This window comes from Cyprinus carpio, chromosome A24 (genome assembly GCF_018340385.1).
Source record: "Cyprinus carpio isolate SPL01 chromosome A24, ASM1834038v1, whole genome shotgun sequence".
NCBI classification, from domain to species: domain Eukaryota; kingdom Metazoa; phylum Chordata; class Actinopteri; order Cypriniformes; family Cyprinidae; genus Cyprinus; species Cyprinus carpio.
The window spans coordinates 3,968,055-3,988,311 of NC_056595.1; the positions used below are offsets into that span (position 1 = coordinate 3,968,055).

General features: G+C 36.6%; 1 protein-coding gene across 1 annotated transcript in view; it reads right to left on the minus strand.

Moving 5' to 3' along the window:
- The window catches only part of LOC122135317 (succinate--hydroxymethylglutarate CoA-transferase-like), a 128,538-nt gene that overhangs the window by 23,908 nt on the left and 84,373 nt on the right, over positions 1-20,257 (minus strand). Inside the window, exon 9 of the mRNA XM_042714058.1 lies at positions 4,023-4,086. Coding sequence (XP_042569992.1) covers positions 4,023-4,086 — 64 coding nt within the window. The remainder of the gene's footprint in view (positions 1-4,022; positions 4,087-20,257) is intronic.

Sequence of the window (20,257 nt, forward strand, 5' to 3'; positions counted from 1 at the left end):
TTTACACATCTATCAATACTTTGTTGACTAATTACCAAGCAATGCTTAATTTTGTTCAGTCTGTGGTGTGAAAAGGTAGCAATTCAGGAAAAAAACATAAACAAAAAACATGGTCAGGTCAAAGTGTCTGAATATTTTTTTTTTAATCAGTTTCACTAGTTCACTGTATGAAAATATCTCACAGTTCGCTTTATTTTGCTTTGTACTCACTTTCATATAAATTATAGTGTCTGCACCTACTAGTAAAAAAAAAAACAAAATCTAAAATTATATCTGGTGTCTGAATAATTGTTGGTTTGACTGTGCATTTATTCTTGTTAAAACTACAAAGTAATTCTGTCGAGAGCAGTGAGTAATTTTCTTCCTTTCATTTTCTTGGATTAACATTACAGCAGCTAGTAGCTAAATTAGGCGCGGTCACTTTAAGAGACAATGAATGCATCCAATAAAATACACATCTACGGAGCCCCTAAAGGTTCATTGTGGTGGAAAAAAATCAGAGGAGTGAAAAAATTTGGGGTGGGAGGAAAAAAATATATTTTTATTTTTTTGCGTTCTCTCGCAAAACATTTGCGTTCCCTGTGACATCGAGAAAACTTTGCGTTCCCTCGCAAAACTTTTGCGTTCTCTCGCAAAATTATTTGCGTTCCCTCGCAAAACATTTGCGTTTCTCTCGCGCAAATTATTTGCGTTCCCTCGCAAAACCAGCTGAGTTTGGACAAACACTTCCTGTGTTACTTTACAGCTTGTAGTGGTTTATACAGCTCCATAAGTTCACAATGGAGCGGTACATAGAGTTTTTTTTTGAACTTGGAGAAATTGTCAGTGCATGCTTATTACGGCACGGTTTTGGGAACATACTAAAACGCTTAATGTAAAACACACTGTGTGAGAGCCGTGGGAATGGAGCGAGGCCGGTGGAGCACTGCGCCATTCACCGGTAACGAGTCCCGCGAAGGAGAGGACTGAGGGGACAGTGTTGGACGATAGAGGACCAGGCTCGGACTTTATTTTGTGTTTTGTTTCTGTTTGTGTGCGACAGTCGTCCACGAGTAGGGGCTGGTGGCGGTCTTTTACGTATATTTTGTTATTAAAGTTTTGTTTGAATGTTCGCACGGTTCCCGCCTTATTCTTCCCGTGACTATAACGTTTGTTACACACTGGATGACTAAATTTCAGTACACGGATTACACACCATATTATTAAAGTAGACAGACAAGCAGAATAGCCCAGAATATGAATGTAACCTGGTAAACTGCACTTTAAGCGTAGGCTATCCCTCACAGAAAGAAAGAGTTTTATTTTAAACTTGGGATCAAGTTCAAATAGGCTACAGTCAGCTTTGCCTATAGTTTAAGACATGGTTTTGGGACATTCTAAAACACTTAATGTGGATGTAGCTACTATAACAGTGACATTGGAGGCCCAATTTCGGAGGCCTCAATAAATACTATTAATGCTAATAAAAATTGTAATATTTAACCTTATTAATAGCTATCAGTAAAGCAAAAAAAAAGTTTCTCCCCCACTTTAAAACCATCGGATATGAAAGGATCCTTAAGGGAAGCTGGACAAAGACAGTAGGCTATATAGGCTAAAACCAAAATATGGTAAACAGTTTATAATAAAATATAGCCTATTATGCACAGGAAAGCAGACAAGCCCCAGAATAGTCTGAACAAGCCCAAACCTAATGTAAAGCGAAACTGGGCTCCACGTACAGCTCTCTTTCATCACAAATCCAAATGTTCCATTTTCCATATTCGCAATGTATTTGAAGAAAAAATCATAATGAACAAAAATGTGCCGCACTGGAGTCATAACCAACAGCTGTAAAGTAAACAGGAAGTGTTTGTCCGAACTCAGCTGGTTTTGCGAGAGAACGCAAAAGTTTTGCGAGGGAACGCAAATAATTTTGCGAGAGAACGCAAAAGTTTGTGCGAGGGAACGCAAATATCTTTGCGAGAGAACGCAAAAGTTTTGCGAGGGAACGCAAATATCTTTGCGAGAGAACGCAAAAGTTTTGCGAGGGAACGCAAATATCTTGCGACTGAGAACGCAAAACGTTTGCGAGGGGAACGCCAAATATCTTTGCGAGAGAATGCAGTTTCTTGAGGGAATGCAAAAGTTATCTTTGCGCGCAAATATCTTTGCGACGAGCAACGCAAAAAAGGAACGCAAATATCTTTGCGAGAGAACGCAAAAGTTTCCGAGGGGAACGCAAAAGTTTTTTTTTTGCGAGAGAACGCAAAAAAAATAAAAAAAAATTTTTTTTTTTTCTCCCACCCTCACACACTCTGATTTTTTTCCACCACAATGAACCTTTAGGGGCTCCTTACACATCCGATTTTTTTCTCCACTGTTTACTTTCACTTAAGACATAACCAACAGTTTTTTCGAACATACTTTCTAAGATGGATATTTTGACATATGCTTTATGTACAAGAGCAAAAAGAGGCAAATTCGGTTTTCAAGCGTTTTGAGAAGCCTCTCTCTGCGTGAGCCCTGAACACCAGAACACCGCGGGTGCTGAATTGGGCTCTTTCACAATCCTTTTCTGTTTGTTTAAACTGCGATTTGTATTTGTTCGTTCAGGTGCAGGAGGAAGTTCGAGGAGAACTTCACAATGGGTAGCTCGGTTCAGTGTTGCTGTCTGTGAGGACGCGGCTCTCCGGCGTGCGCACCGAACACAGGCGCGAGAAACCAGCTACTCACTTCAGCTTTTCCGCCGTCTTGTGTTTGGATGGTTTTTAAACTCATTTTGAATGTTTAAATTGGCAAGGTTTTAAAACCACGTGAAAATGATAAGCAGCAGTGGCCTGTCAACTTTCCTGAGCGTCCAGACGGTTGAGATCGCCGGGGGCCCCCCAATCAGCCGTGGGCCCCCAATCAGCCGTGGGCCCCTATAATCGTCACCACCTTTCACCCCACTAGCGACGGCCCTGGCCACGCCCCACTAAAATGGCTCATTCTAACACGCCCCCACATCTCTACATCACTATGTGGAAATATTTGCGTAATGCCGCCCAAATGTTCACGCAAAGAAAGAAGGCATGGTTTCAGTAACTGCAGTTAGTGTTGAAGCAGCTGTGTCAGGGAGATGCTGTGTGTATCTAGGAGAAAGCAAAAGCACTTTATTTGGCCTTCTGACAGTAGATGCATTTAGGAATCTTTAAGATTACTTACAACAGAAAAGCATCGCATTTTATGGACGACGTGAACGTCGTGAACGGAGAGGAGGTAATTCTGACTTTGCTATAACCAATCTGGCGCTTCTGAAACAGCTACTGTAAGTATGTTTTGTTATTAGTTTAAGTATTTGCTATTGAATGTTCAAATCGTCGTGTGTGTGCACGCGTGGGTGTGTGTGTTTTGTTATTAGTTTAAGTATTTGCTATTGAGGGTTGTGTGAAAGTAGATGCATTTAGGTTAGTAGATGTGTTTGTGACTGGAATCTGTTAGGATTTTAGTCTTGAACTGATGGTAATTAATGTCTTTACATTTATTTTGAAAGTTGCTCACGATTATGGAAAGGGGCGTTACATTTCCGACGAGTGCTTGCGATGTCTGGCCAATCACAATGCACTGGGTCAGTTAGTCAATCAGAGCAGACTGCGCTTGTCAGTAGGAGGGAATTTTTGTAGAAAACAACACGTTTGAAAGAGGCAGGGCATAGAGGACCTAAAATAATGTACAGTATTTGAAAAATAATGTGTTTTTTGAACATTAAAGCATGTCAGCATATTCTGTTACACCAAATACACAAAATAATGATCTTTAAAAAAGCATCATATGACCCCTTTAATTAAGCTGGTGCATTCTTTTCCACCTTTTATCTTGAATTTGTTGGGCATTTTTGTTCATTTTGGCATCATTTTGCCACAAGCCCCCATTAATTTTTACCCTGGTTTCTAATATGCAAGAACACCACATTTTAGTTTTACCTTGGAAATACATGCTTAAAAAATGATCAAAATTTTGAGAATTTTCTGCACTTCACCAACAGCAAATTCTATACAAACCTGGCACTGCTATCCTTCCTGATGTTGGGTGGTCCATTTCCAAAATAAGGCCATTGTGAGCAACCTGGGAATGGAGAAAAAGGAATGTGAGCCAGAGACAATTATGCATGCCAGGTTTTTACACTCTTTTCTTGAAGCTATTAACTCACTGTCTTCACAAAGACCACACAAATTTGCCATCTTACCTTGGACTTTTTTAAAGACTGAGACATCTTTGGTTTTTCCCAAGAAAAACAAGGCTGTACAGACACAACAGCTCAAGATTTACAAAGGATAATGGATTGTCTCGGGTGGGCTGATGTAGTGTCAGTCATCATTTTGTTTGTTCTTACAAACATATCTTTCCAAGCTGTTGATACACCATAATTATATTAGGCACATTTCTACAATGTACAAAATTACACTACTGTTCAAGCAATGTAAACTTTTATTCAGTAAAGATGCATTTATTTGATCAAACGTGACAATAAAGACTTTAATAATGTTTTTCAGCAAATTAGCATATTAGAATGATTTCTGAAGGATCATGTGACATTGAAGTGTGAAAATTCAGCTTTAATCACAGGAATAAAATACATTTTAAAATACATTCAAATAGAAACAGTTAATTTAAATTGTAATAATATTTCAAAATATCACTGGTTTTAGGTTTTTGGTGTTTTTTTTTTTTTTTACTGTATCAAACAAATGCAGCATTGGTGATCATAAGAGACAAAAACTTTACAAAAAAAATCACTGAATCCAAACTTTTGAGCAGTATTTTAAGCCATCTTTTACTCATCTTTCCAAAGTTTTTTCTGTGAATTTTTGAAAAGTACTAAATAAAAAATCCCTCTTATTTTGTTAAAATTATTCACATTTTCACAGATTCTGCAAGGGGTTCCCAAACATTTGCATGCCACTGTACTGTATATGCAAAGTCTTGTCAAGCCATTCAGTAACTATATGGGAAATTATCACCAAAAAAAATGTCATTAATTCTGGAAAATCTGATTTTTGAACATCACTGACATAAAAATATATTGTCCTGTGACCGAAACTACCACATGGTTTCAAAATGCTTTGAATAAAGTACACAAGTTATATGGATAATGTTGTGGTGCTTTTTTTCAGTTTGCAGCTTGACAGTATCCGTCCTATTTCATTTTCATTATAATAAAAACAGTTGCCAGGGTATTCTCAAATTTCAGTCTTGTGCTCGACGGAAAAAACAAAGTCATACAGGTTTGGAACGACACAAGAGTGAGAGCATGAAGACGGAAGTTTCTTTTTTGACTGAACTATTCCTTTAATCCACCGCATTGTTTGTGGGTAAAGATGAAAGGAAATGTATATGAAAACAGATGATGTGCCGGAGTTGGCATCTTTTTCTGTTGCTTGGTTTGGCTCATGAGACTCCAAATGCCACTCAAAGTCCGGCATCGGTCCCACCAGAGTCCAAGGCTCTATGTAGTCTGTCACAGTGCATTAGTGTCATTAGCGCTATAGGTTCTCATGTCACTGAGCTGAAGCCAGACAGTTATGTAAGATGATGTCCAGACCACCAGACGTGGATGACACACTTGTGTTCTCTCTCCCTCACTCTTTTCTTTTCTCCTCCCCAATGTTTCCCTTAATACTCTGTGTACTTCTCTGACTCTTCTGGGGAAAGTTCCAGATTTTGTGAGATAGGGGCTCTGCACGATGTCATGCTTTATTTAGAGGCAGTTTGGATGCGTGGCGCGTATGCTGACTCTCTTAGGTTCATGGGTAATGTGAGTGTTAAGGATGTGGCTTCTGATTAGATAGCCATTCATCCAGTCTCCTCTTTCTCTCTTTTCTTTTTCTACATCCAACCTTCTTTTCTTCACTTGAGCTGGCTGTACACTAAATGATGTCCATTATGATTGTCAGTTGTCAGATTGTTCAATATGCCAGTAATGAGATCTTGGGTAGAGTTCATGACAGACTACAGGATGTCAATGGTCATACATGCTTGCTTTGAATTTTTTTACTAACTTCTGTGGCAGTTGCAAAGATTGGGTGTCTTAAAACTCACACATGCAATTATTTTCTTTGTCCACTAGCAATGTCTATTAGTGGATACACCATACATAATTTACAGGACAATTGTCATTTTTGCAATTTTTCAGAAAATCATGAAAAATCCCACCACAGTGTCATTTCCACCATTGCAAATCTGTGCTTAATGCTATTCTGTGGTGGTTTATTTTTATTTTATTTATTTATTTATTGTCTCATGGCTTTCACAGATGACTATGTAATGTATCCTAAAAAAATGCATACAATTAAATAATAATTTTTCGTATGTATGTATTTCACTTTCAACCAAAACATAAATAAAAAATGTATGTATATACACAGACACACACACACACACACTAAAATGTAGTAAAATCTAAATGTAAATGGCATTTAAAAAAAAAAAATTATAGTAAAAAGTAAGTTTCAATGTGACCTTCATATAACAAAAAGGAATAGCTGAAATCTCTTTTAGGTGAAGAAACACCTGATTATGTAATCAACTGCTGTGCTCCCATTGGCTCCTGCTGCATCACATTGTCAGACTGCAGGAATGTGGCCAAAACATTTCGGACACTGACAGAAAACGATCCAAGACCTCCAATTTTGCTTTTGAAAACAAATCTCAAATTGAGTCTCAGATGGCAGAAATCACTGTAAAAGTCCAACATGTGTGCATAATGCTTTAGTCAGTCTGAACATATCCATCACAAAAGGCTCAATTCTGGTTTCTAAGAAAGGCTTTACTCTTTTTTTTTTTTTTTTTTTTTTATCACAAGCTGCAATATGGAAACAGTTAAATCAAGCTGAATCATTGGGCTCCTGGCCATGAAGTCTTGAGCCATACATGCAACTACATCAGTCAGCGTGTGCATCATCCAACATATCCACTGTGTGCTTTTGAAATGCAAATAGGTGAAGTGAGGAAGAAAAGGTGGAGTAGACTTATGGCAGCAGAGCTATTTTGTGGGGTGCTTGGATGATGTGCGGCACGAAAAATCAGACAGAGTCTTCAAACAGACGTCTCTGTTACAACTGGAGAGAAACTGAAATGCTAATAGAGGATAGAGGAGAGATAATGGAGAAAGCACAGAGTCAAAAAAGAAGAGAAGATAATGATGATGTGTTTTCCAGGGAACAGCTTAGTAATGGACCTGGTGTAATGACTCTTTTTCAGGACAGAACAGAGGGGTTCTCCACAGTCCCATACTGATGAAGTTGACCCTATGACCTATGACAGAAACAACCAAACAGACTTTCAACAAGCTATAAGCTGCAAGAATCTGACACCTTTGAATGTGTGTTTTACAGCTGGAATGGCTGTTCATGAACAATGAAAATGTATTGATGTATTGATCAGCTTTAAGGAGTATAAGAACTTTTTTGGATATATGTTAAGATGTTTTAGTTGCTTGTTAGTTGCTTTTATGGCCTGTTAGCTCCTGACAGATGACATGTCTCTTGAAGTTTGTTTTGAAGCTCCTGTAATCTACCAGTTCTACCTTAGCAAATATTGCCACCTGCAATATTATCAGATTTTGTTTTCTAATTTTCACATTTAAAACTTGTTATAAAATAACAATATAGTTAAATATAGTTGCTGAGTCACTTGTGATACCCAGAGGTTTTTTTTTTTTTCTTTTCTTTTTCTATATCTTTAAATAAATCAGCAGTCAAAATAACACATAAACCACCCAAGCTACTATATAATTAATAATAATAATAATAATAATAATAATAATAATAATAATATAATTAATTAAAACTAAAACCATAAAAAAGTTACTTGAAATAAAAACTTCACCTGAAATAAAACAAAATTAAATTAAATAAAAAAAATGTTATTATTATTATTATTATTATTATTATTATTATTATTATTATTATTATTTCAGGTAGTTGCCAAATATTGTTATTGTTTTTTTTTTTTTATTTATTATTATTATTTTTATAAATAAAATCAAAATGAAAATTTGTTATTTTTTATTTTTAATTTTGAACATGTTTTACTTGAACATATATATATATATATATAAATATAAACATACATACATAACTAACATATAAAGTGCATATCCAAATAACTAAAGAAAGCAATTCTACTAATCACATTAATATTAATATGAAATATTAATAATAATAATAATATACATACAAACATAAACTGTCATAGTCAGTAATATCCGGTCCATATCCAGATGGTTGACCTAGAACCAGGATCAACCACAACATGGCCCTTGAATATCAGTAAAGGCCACAACAAATAGATGACCTATTAGCACAAATCATCAAAGATCTCAACGACTAGACAGGTTCTCTTCTTCTTAACAAGATGCATCATCATCGTGCTTGCGGCCACTGATAAGCCAGCTGTCTTCTACTGGTTAGATGGCAGCTCTACTTTCATACTTCAGCTTGCTGGACAGACTACAGCTCTCTCCCACCTAATGCCAGCATGACGTATCCCACTCTTCAAAGCAGAAGGAGCTGGAGAATATCAGTCTACAAATCTGACTTGTGATGCAGGAATCATGAATCACGCCATGTTCAATCGCTTAAGCCAGAGGAAAACTGGATCTCTGACTGCGCCTGCTTTCTACCAAGGCTTTTTTTTTCTCCATTTCTGTCACCTGATGGAGTTTGTGTTCCTTGCCACTGTCACCTTTGGATTGCTAGTTGGGGTCTGAAAGGATCACAGTGCAACAAATTGCCAACAGCTACAACAGTGGTGACCATGGCAATGTGTCACACAAAGGTAATCGCAGCCTTCTGCGTATGGGCCTTCGCAGCTAGTCGATGTCCCAGTCAGGTCCCCATACTAACTGCATGTCATCACCAATAATGCATGAAATGGGCCCAAGATCATCGAGACTGGGCCGTGGATGATTGGAAGAAAGTGGCCCGGTCTGACGAACCAAGATTCCTGGAGCATCACATCGACGGCCGAGTGCGGATATGCAGATTACCAAAAGAGGCTGTGGCACCTGGATCCACTGTTGGGCGGACACAGGCCGGTTATGCTGTGAGCAATGTTTTATTGGGACACTTTAGGCCCCTTTATCCCAATAGCAAAATTCCTGACAGCTGTCAGGTTTCTGAACATCGATGCAGACCAAGTGCACCCATTCACGGCCACTGCGTTCCCTGTCAGTGATGTCCATTACCAGCAGGATAAGGCATTGCAACACTGCCAGAATCGTCAAGGAGTGATACGTAATAAAATGTCATACATAATTCCCCCGAAACTGTTTAGTTTACAACAGTGAGCGCAAGCTAGATTAAAGCGATTATTACGTTTTGAATATGGATATTTTTCTTACAAAAATGCATGGATTCACTACAGGAGGCTGTGTTGCCCTTAAGGCAGTTAATAATTTAATAAATATGTTAAATGGTTTAAAATGTTTAAATTAAGCATTTCTAAGAGTTTCTTATAAGTATTTCATGTGTATTTGTAAGTTTTATTTAAAAAATATTAGCGGACATTTTGATTCCGCTCGGCCGCGTTAACTTCCGGTTTCGGTTTCATGGTAATCAGAGCAGGCGAAATCCAGCATGGTACGGTCAGCAATCTGTCGCCATTCTCACTAAAGCACTGTCAAGGCAATGCCGTAAGTACTATATGTGTTTATAAGGATCTTAAGTAATGTTTTTTGTATTGTCTAGTTGGGAAATGCATTTTAAAGTGTTGATGAACGACCTTATTTTCGTCTGTCTAAAGCTCAGTTTTTCTAAGAGCATGTTGTGTATACTTACAGTTTTCACCATCTGGAGAAGAAATTAAAATGCAAAAACGTCCTTTGTGGTCCTGGTCTTCTTCAGTGGTTTATCTACGTGTTCATTTGGCAACATAACAGAGTATTTTTATTTTTCTTACGTGTGTGAATCTTTTTTTTTATGAGGGGGCTTTTTTTATTTCACATCTTTTTGACTGTTTTTTTTATGAAGTTGTGCTTTTTTTTATTATATTTTTTATTTTGGTGCATTGTATAAAATACTGCTTTCTAAATCTACTTTTTGTAATATCATAATACTTTCCTCATTTAACACAATAATGACTTTAAATTATCTAAATGATTGTTTAGGGTATGTGTGTGTGTGTGTGTGTGTGTGTGTCACACACTTTCTTATTTTTATTTATTTTTATCAAGTTTAAAGAACTTCTTTAAACAATATCTAATATTAGATATTTAAATGGCTATTTTGTGTTAGTATACTGCAGTGTAGCTAACTACTTTTTCAAATAGTATTTCACCTGTAGTTTAGCTATTATGCTACAGTTTGTCAGTAGCTACCGACCCAGCTTCAGTGTGTAAACTGACTTTATGTAATATTACAATTTCTGAATGTGTTAATAGTCATTTAATACTGACTGATTCACTGCGCTCAAAATTAATAATAAATCTCAAAAGCCGGCAAAGAAATCAAACTAGTCGTATTCCCAGTAAACAAGCCCAAAACATGTGGAATAATTCAACAGCTCCATAATCAAACATGCTTACACATTACAAGCTGAAATTATTTCATGAACAGATGTGATTCTGTCATGGTTCTCAAAGGCGAATGGTTGGAAACTTTTCTTCTGATGCCGTCTGTGTTCAATGCGGGAGAGAGAGAGAGATTTCTTGCCACATCCTCCCTTTAGAGATTTGGAGGAGGCAGGCTGGGTAATTTATGGTTTAATCCTTTATGAATTATTCGGTCAGTGTGACTTTGCCTAGGAATATGATGACCTGAGTGACGTCAGAAGCTCTGCGGATTGACATGTCAGAACAAATAGAGAGAGATCAGAGAGTTTCATGCGCTCAAACCCTTCAGTGTCATTAACTCTACGAGAGCACACAGACAGATGAAGGAAGGACCAGTTCAGAAGTGTTGATGGATAAGAATAGAGCGCTGCAGGGATGACGAATTTCTTTTGGACAAAACCTGAAAGCGAGTTCCGGTTCCATGATCCTGAATCAATGAGTTTTTGGTTAAATGCCTGAAATAAGACCTGTTTCACACAAGCTCAAGATATTTTCATGTTTTATTCTATATCATAAAATACATATGTAAAACTCCCTTGTGATTTTTAAAATAAAGGCAGTTGCTAACAAGCTCTTCAAATGCATATGTAAAAGTAAATTGTTATTTTTGTTTTTGTGGAGGTTGCTAGGTTGTTTTTAATTTTGGGTTGGGATGTTTTAGTGCATCATTGTTTCAGCATTCTTTTGAGCTTGAAATTGAAATAAAATACTCAATATGTTCAAGAACTATCTCTTGTAAGAATGCATCCTTGATGAATAAAAGTATTAACTTTTTAAAAATAAATAAATAAATAAATCATACTGACCTCATACTTTTAAACACTGCATTTCTCGATCACAGGAAGCTATTACATAAGTCATAAGGACTGCTTATTTCTGTTTTGGAGCTTGATGGATGTGGCCACTATGAATTGTCGCATGGAAAAGAAATGCATAAAGATTCAAAACTTCTCACTTTGCGTTCCACAGAAAAATAACAGCATACAGGCGAACGTGAGAATGAGAATTGGGTATTGACACAGATTTGATCAGATTCTGATTCACAAGCTCTTGATTCATTGTTGATTCATCTGCACATATATATCAGGTACAGTACTTACAGGTCAATTTTTCTCAATGAAAAAAAAAAAAATAATTTTGTGGGGGTAAAACCCTCTCAACTAAAGTAGCAAACTGTTCAGGAAACCCTATCAGTTGGTACATTACCATTAAAGGTTAGAAACAAACAAATTATTACATTCAGTTAATATTTATTGTTAGATATAACAATCAAGACGGAGTTGTATAACATCTGAAATGCACATAGGAGTTTTTTATATTTAATGAAATAATCAACAAGGAAAATTAATATTTAAATGGTGTCTGTCATAACATTAAACGAGACATTACAAACAGGCTAAGTGAAACTATAATGAATATGTAATATACTGCATATATTTACAGGAGCAAAATGCTTCTATCAAGAGTATTTTTTTTTTCCTTTTTGACTGAGTTAAATGTAACATTACATTATATTATTATTATTTACAAGCTGTTTTCCGCAGTTGAAACACTGATTGATTGATGAAATGTGAATCTTTTCATTAAGTTGTACTGTTTCTTTCAACGCCTTCTGATGCTCATTCAGGTTTTTGCCATGCTATAACTAGTAATAAAGAGGAAGAGAAATCGGTTCACGTGCCGCTTGAACTGAAGCAGCTACAGCGATCTGTCATACCACATTAAAGAGTGACAAAAGGGCATTTATTGTTTTAAAATCATGACAATATTGACAGAATTCGGAAGCTTAGATTTTGTTTTACATCAAAAGTAAGAACGCACACATCTTACTGCAATTATTGGATGGCAGGCAAACAACAAATAATGTTTAATGAATTCTTTTATCACATTAGCTTAAAACAGCACAGATGTCGACACAATGCTGAGATCATTAAAATTGTCAACCCAGCCCCAGCAAACAATAGACACTTCATTTTTATGTGAACTATTCCTTCTATTGAGCACAACAGTAGTCAGTTCAACAGCAGGCCCAATTTATCAAGGATTTTTCCGTCACTCTACATTCCTGTAATGAAAATTCTGTTATAACCACAGGCACACAATTATGCTTCTCTGAACTGTAAAGTGGCTTTAACCTCAAACAAACCTCAAAATCAGCAGCCTTTGTAGCAAGAGCTTATAAATTTGCAACTTAATCATAACTAAATATTAAATCTGACAGTGGCTTCCGTCTTTTGGTGGACAGCACCAAATAATCAAACGAAACTGGCAGACCCACAAAGCCATTTCAAGTTTTGTGAGACATGTGGACACCAAATCTGAAGCCCGAAGCCTGTGACCGTCTGTTAAACTCTCACTGTGTCGAGCAATAAAGACGCATGTGCCAGCGAGTGCCTGGCATATGTGTGCCCTGTTGCCCCTGCCGTGTGGTTTCAAACCAGATCACTGTGTCTGCGTGCTGTAAAAGGTCTGTTTTTTTGTGTTTCTCTCACGTTTAATGGCTGCCTCCGAGGCCTTCTTTTATCCAAAGAGCTCGGCTCTCCTCCCCCCGCAGCTCTGCGCTTCAAGAGATGACGGTTGGAGAGCTGTGGTGGCGTAGGAGTAATAAAAAAATAATAAGGCTCAAACGTTGATCGATGGCTTTAATTTAAACATCATACATGTGTTATTTTTGGTCCATCAGAATTTATTACGCTTGCACTTTCCGTCTTATGACAGTCAATGCGGCGCGTACGCAAGCTGACAAGAAAGTTAAAGCAATCAGCTGCTGCCTATGGATCGAAGGAGGAAGGAGCTATTACACGGAGTCATTAGGCGTCACGTTGTCAAGCACTAGTGATATATGCTATACTGTTCGCATGCTTGAGTTGTGGGATTCAGAGTATTATGTTGATTAATGCAGGCTAGGAATTACAAAGTGAATTTATGTAACGTAATGCTAATTGGAGTACTTGTGCGGCAGGATTGTATTGATATTCGCTTTATTTTCTTGCAAGTAATTTGGCTGGATGCACCTAACATGCAGACTTCATTTAAAACAGAATTCAATATATCATATACATTTCCCATTTTTTAAATGTTTTTTTTTTTTAAAAGACGTTATTCCTGGTATCCCACCAAGTTTGCATTTATTTAAGCAAAGATACACTAACAAACACGCTTAATTTAAATGACCATTTATTGTTATTGATTTATTTCTTTCCCAGGTTTGACTTTTTTTTTTTATGTTTAAGAAAGAAATATCTTAGATATCCCACTAAGTCTGCATTTATGTGAGCAAAGATACACTACAAATAATAGTAATATTGTGAAATATTGCAATTTAAAATATATTGAAGCTTGTTTCCGAAATGGATTAAAAAATAAAAAAGGGAATTGCGACTTTTTTTCGTTCAATTCTGAATTTTCTTTTCTCAGAATTGCAATAAATAAACTCAGCATTACAAGATATAAACTCAACTGCAAAATGAATTAATTAAATCAACATTAAAAGATTATAAATTAAATTTTAAAATTTTATCAAATTTGTTATTTGTTGTATTATAATATTATTTGATTGTGTGAGATATGATCAATATTCATAATATAATATATATATATATATATATATATATATATATACAATGTTTTTTTTTTTTTTTTTTTTTATATATATTTGCTTTTTAATATGTTAGTCTAGTGATATCTATCTATAACTGAGATGAAACTTTGCATGCTGCTGTCTCCTTCTGAAAAACAATGCACACATTATATATAACATTATATTTTTACATTATGATTTGGAGAGTGCAGTAAAACAGTTTGAAATATTGTACCAACGATCGCCGCCTTAAAATACATGGAAGCGACCCTGGCCACCCACACTACAGGCACATGGGGTTAAAAAACCGTCAATTAGAGTGCTTGAAAGGATTGTATCAATATTCATATATATACAAACTAATTGTGACTTTTTATCTGACTATTCTGAATTAAGAATTCAGAATTTTGAGATATGATCTAATAATTGCAATAAACAAACTCAAAACAAGGAATTACAAAGAAAATGTGTTTTCCAACAATGTTAATTTGAATATTTGTATGGCAGGATTGACTTTTTTTTAGTTTTTTGTTTTTTTGCAGTTAATTAAGCTGGATCCACTTAACACAGAGACTTAATTTAAAATATATTATTACTTAAAATGTTTTTTTTTTTTTTTTTTTTTTTTTTTAGTTATGCAATAAATTTTTATTTTTTTTTATATTTTTTTTTTTTTTTTTTCAGGGTTGTTATTTTTTTATATATTTTGCTTTTAATATTGAAATCCAAACTGAGTCTGCAGTGACATCTGCATCTAGAACTGAGATGAAACTTTGCATGCTGTCTTCTGAAAACAATGCAACTGTAATGACAATCTATCACAGACGGATCGTGACTAACAAATGCAAGACAGCTCAAATTTAGTTCAAATGTATGAGTTTAACGTGGAGAGTGCAGTACGGAAACTTTGCTTCAGAAGTGGACATGGAGAAACAATTAGTTATACCACCGATCCGCCTGCGCTGTCAACCCTGGCAACAGATGAAAGCGACCCTGGCAACCCACACTAAAGGCAAAACACTGCCAGGGTGTTAAAGAACAGCTTCTAAGGTGATCAAGGTGCTTGCTAGGGTGGCTAAATTATAAAAAAATAAAAATTAAAAAAAAGTCTCAGTCTGTCACTTCATGCATTTTAAAGACTGGCTATTTGATCACGAAAAGACCGAGTGTTAATGCTTTACAGTAAGCATTTGAGACCGATATCAATCCAATCACTTGAGATGCATTCAAGATGTGACTTGGCCAAGTGTGAATGTCTTTGGTTGTTCAGGCCACAGACAGTTCATAAACTTTACATCTCTCCAATGGCATTGTCTAACCGAGGTCGGTGGCAGATCAATAAGCAAAACTTTACATCTCTCCAATGGCATTTTAAAGTCGACAGACGAGCGAGAAATCATACATGAGATGAACGAAACAAGTGAAATTCAAACACCAATTGTCAAATTCAGAGAAAGTTTGCTGAAAAGTTTGATTAATTAAGATGATCAGTATATAAGTAAACAGTGTGGTCACTAGATTGGCTTTAGTATCAACTTCACTAATAAATCTATAGTATTTTATTATGGAATTATCATCCACCATGCAGATACTATACATCTGATTGCTTAGAACATTAATAGTGCACTTAATAGTATTCATTACCTTAGCAAGCCTTACTAAAATTATTATGCTCATGATTTATTAGAGGGGGAAAATGTACTTTTTAAAAATGTTTTTGAAAGAAGTCTATCCTCACCAAGGCTGCATTTATTTCATGAAAAAATACAGTGAAAACAGTAATATTCTGAAATATTATTACAATTTAAATAAACTGATTTTTATTTGAATATATGTTGCGGCTCATGAGTGGCCACCCTGAAGCCACGCGGTCTGTGGAGTGGTTCGCCCATCTGACAGTCATATCACCTGTCTAGAGTTGACTAGCATTTAGTTTCGATCATCTGATCCTCCCCAGACCTAAGAGGTCACCATGTGTTAGTGCGCACCGACAACACAGCGGTGGTCCTCTTCTTATATCAAGGAGCCTGCGTCACATGATCTGTGTTCAGAAAGCAGTTCTCCTGGGCATATGAATATAAACTGATTTGGTGAAGCAGATTATGGACTGCTCAAGACTCAAACATTTCTGATTATTATCTGGGAATGTGCTGTAAAAACAGTTCTGATGCTTACGCCAGGATTTTATTAGTATTTATGGTTTTTGTTCGCTCCTGATTATTATCAAGAAGGCTGAAAAAACATTTATTTGAAGCACATCTCGTAAAAAAACAGAAAAAGCTTCGAGGAAACCTGTTGCCTTGAAAAAAACTTCTTGGTGCGGAGATAAACCCAGTTCAAAATCTCCAGGGTTGACTACATAAACGTGGCGGCCATGTGCGGTACCACGTGCTGACCCATCAGTGGGAACACGTTTCCTCTCCGTGGCACACTGAGGCTGAGGCCTCCGATACGTTTTATTACGTACCTATGTGGTGCTAGAAGGCTCTTTGTAAGCCTCCTTTATATTATTGCTGGGCCGCTATCTACGATTATATATACTCTCTCTACAGATATCTTCATGCCCTCTCAGTGGGCCCCTTCCTATGGCCTTTGGGCGCCCGGCAATATACCCTCGACGGGGTATTGTCCCGAAGGTTCCCTCAGTTATCCCGCAGAGCCTATTGTATCAGTCCTCCTGAACTTCGGGGATATAGTCCAGTGCGATCACTATATATGGCCCCCTAGCATATATATTACTGAGCATTTAAATTCATCATTACGAAAGCTACAGAATCCATACTTTATGGGTAAAAAATATATAGCCACTGTGGTTCAAATAAAGGAATCTGAAACTTGTTTGTACGCAGCTCGAGTTCCCTGAAGGGGAACGTCCAATCAGGTTACGTATGGTAACCACATGTTCCCCACGCGACGCTGCGTCTTTGCAACTATCCCTGCCAGAGTCGCTTTTCTAGAACGTGCTTTTATAGCTTCCTGGTCAGTCAGTGACGTCAGACTGATTATGTTCCCATAGCGTTTTTCCAAACATGCAAACACATTATTCTACACAAATTAAAGTATATAAAAAAACCCTACTCGCAGATCAAACAATACCACTTAAAGAATTTCTCACAGAATCAACAATTCTCCATGGACTTCGATGCACTGTATTCGCTAATATATGAACTCGCCACGGTCAGTTTACGTCATCGGGGAGCTCTGCGCCAAGACAGGAAAACAACTGCATTATTTCCCAAAGAGCGTCTAGTGCTTTGCTCTTTGAGAGTGCTTCAGCTGTAGGTTCACTGGAAAATACTCGACCCTGAAAAATTCCTGCTGCGAATATTCAAGCTGCGCCGTTAATGCCATTTCATTGTTTTGTCAATGATTTGTTTGCTTATTAGGTTTTATGATTTTTAATTGTTTTTTTAATGATTTGTTTGGTTTTTATTATAGTGCCACGCTAAATTGTATACAGCCAAAGCCTATTTTACTAAAGTCCTAAGACCATCAATTATTGGAACGAAAACCTAATATAGTCCAGATGTGTCCTGCTGGTTTTCAGAGAAGCCGTACTGAACACAGATTCTTTTCTTTCTAAGTATCAAACTCATCAGACTAGTACGAGGTTCTGGCAAATTTTGGTGAGTTAAAGAGAATAACATGCAAAGCTTACTCAAACAGGGTTGCATTAAAACCCACATCATACCCTTAAAGTGGTTATGCATGATTCGATTTTGTTTTTAATGCTCTTATTTCCGTCCATATTACATAAATCAGTTCGCAGGAACATTCTGACAGGACTAAAGATCACAGATAGCATCTAGATTTGCGATTCAAAATCACATTAACAGATAAAAGGCCGTCTCGTAGCATTTCAAGGGACCTCCCGTCCGCTTTTTCCCTCCGTGCAAATGTGTCACTCTAATGAATTCAATGAATCACATTTTCAATAGTTTACAACCCTGATTGCACCGTAATCCAAGTTGGAATTTGATCCAAACGCTTGTCTAAACCAGGCTCATTATATTTCTTACAGATGGCCCACTTAAGCTCCTGTTACATCTAATTGCAACCGTATGAATACAATGTGCCATGAATGCATCTGTTCAAAATGCTTGAGATTTTGATCTGCCAGGTGTTTCCAAGGTTTGGGCACCGATGTATGAGTCCAGTTCAGGATTGGTATCAGCATCAAAGTTCCTCTTTTGTGTCAAAAGTTGGTTGCTTATGCATCCTAGTGGGGGGGGGGGGGCTCCATTTTTGTTGATCAAACGATAACGAAATGTTGAGAACATCATGTTTTTTCTGTCCAAGTCTATTTCTTGCTTTCATTTTTCAAGTGTCAGATTGGCTTTCACTTTCTTTTGATATCAATGCAACTTATATAAAAAGATTAATCTGCATCGTCCTTTGAGCCTTAAAGATGGATATGATAAAAAATACATGAAGGCAGCTTGTCAGCATTGTATGTGGTCATACTGTTTAGGGATTCTGAAAACAGAGGTGCTGGAACATTCAGTTCAGCCCTTATTGTGCTGAAAAAGCGGCATGTGTTGGGCCAACTACATTTGGATTTCATTTGGGTGCCAAACAAAACCAAAGCACAACCACTTTGTCTCTTTATCTTGATAAGTATGATCCTCAGATTCTCATGGAGGTTAAATTAGAAGCAGACACTTCGTGAAGCTCATTTCTCCATCTGTGTGCGACGCTTGGCTTTGATTGCATCTCTAGGCTATCTAATGATTATCTCCGGGCTGAACGTCTGACAAACACTGCGACGCTCAGGTCACGAGGAAGTGTTCACCGCACTCCTCTGGATGAAAGTGAATGGGAAATTTTCCAGGCCTGCGAGCTCATACGTCTCCACGTTTGATTTTAGCTCATTTCCTCTGCTTTGACGTCACATGCGCTGGATATTAGCCTCATCAAGAAGCTTGTGTGGTGGTAAGAAGATAAACTGTGTATGTATATAAAAAGTTGTACTAAGATGATGATTTAATCTGTGTGGGAGTTTACACTACAGGGTTTGATGAATGCCAACATGTGGGGTGTCTGTCTGTCTATTAGGGATGCAACAATACAGTTAGCCCATGGTTCAGAACATACCTTGGTTTTTTAACCACAGTTTTGCATTCGGTTTAGTTCTGATGGCTTAGCACATTTTTTTTATTTTTTTTTGCGATTTAAAATGTGATTTATTAAACACATTATTTCAAATAAGGTAATATTTTTTTCCCCTTTTTTACCCAATATGGGATGGATTGGCCATTATTGAGCGCTATAAATGCATGAAATATCTGTTTCATTCATTCATTCATTCATTCATAACCCTAACCCTAACCCTAACAGGGTGCATGACCAAAATAAATAAATGCGTACATTTGTGTACTGACATGTTTGACAGCTATTATTGCACAATTACCATTTTAGATCAATAAACTGTAGTTTATCAGATTTCTATTCAAATTGAAAGCACAAATCTAGGCTACCCACTGCCGTTTTCAAAGCACAATGTAAAACATTTCATTCACTGACGCTCTTCAGTTGGTGCTAAACCCGGAAGAGCAAATACTTACTTGCCAGCAAACCGCCAAAATAAAAGCCTGCTGAGGTTGAAAATTAAGAAAATTCATAAAAAAGAAGTAAATATTAGCATTTTATTTTTAAGTTCAATATAAAATAACCTTATTTGTATTTAATACTCCCTTTTTATTTTAAAATATAATAGTATTATCACACTTTGTTATTTTGTTTATTATTATTTTTTTTTTTTTAAAACAAACTCAATAAAGTGCAATAATATTATCACTATTATTAATTTATTTTTTATAGTTATATTTAATCGGTCACACTATGTGCAGTGTGAGGACCAAACCAAATCTCCAGGTTCTCTTACACGAACCAGGCTGAAAAACGTATATGCACCCCTGGTTATATTGTTTTCTTTTGTTCCACAGCAGTTTTAGAAATGCTTCTCATTACAGCAGAAGAAGTTTGGCATGTGGCATCTATCTCTTATATATATTTTTCTTGGGGGGTGGGGGGGGTATAAAGTCAAAACTTCTGAGCTGTCTTAATATTCTAGAAAGAAAAATCTCAAAGTGATTTTTAAAAAG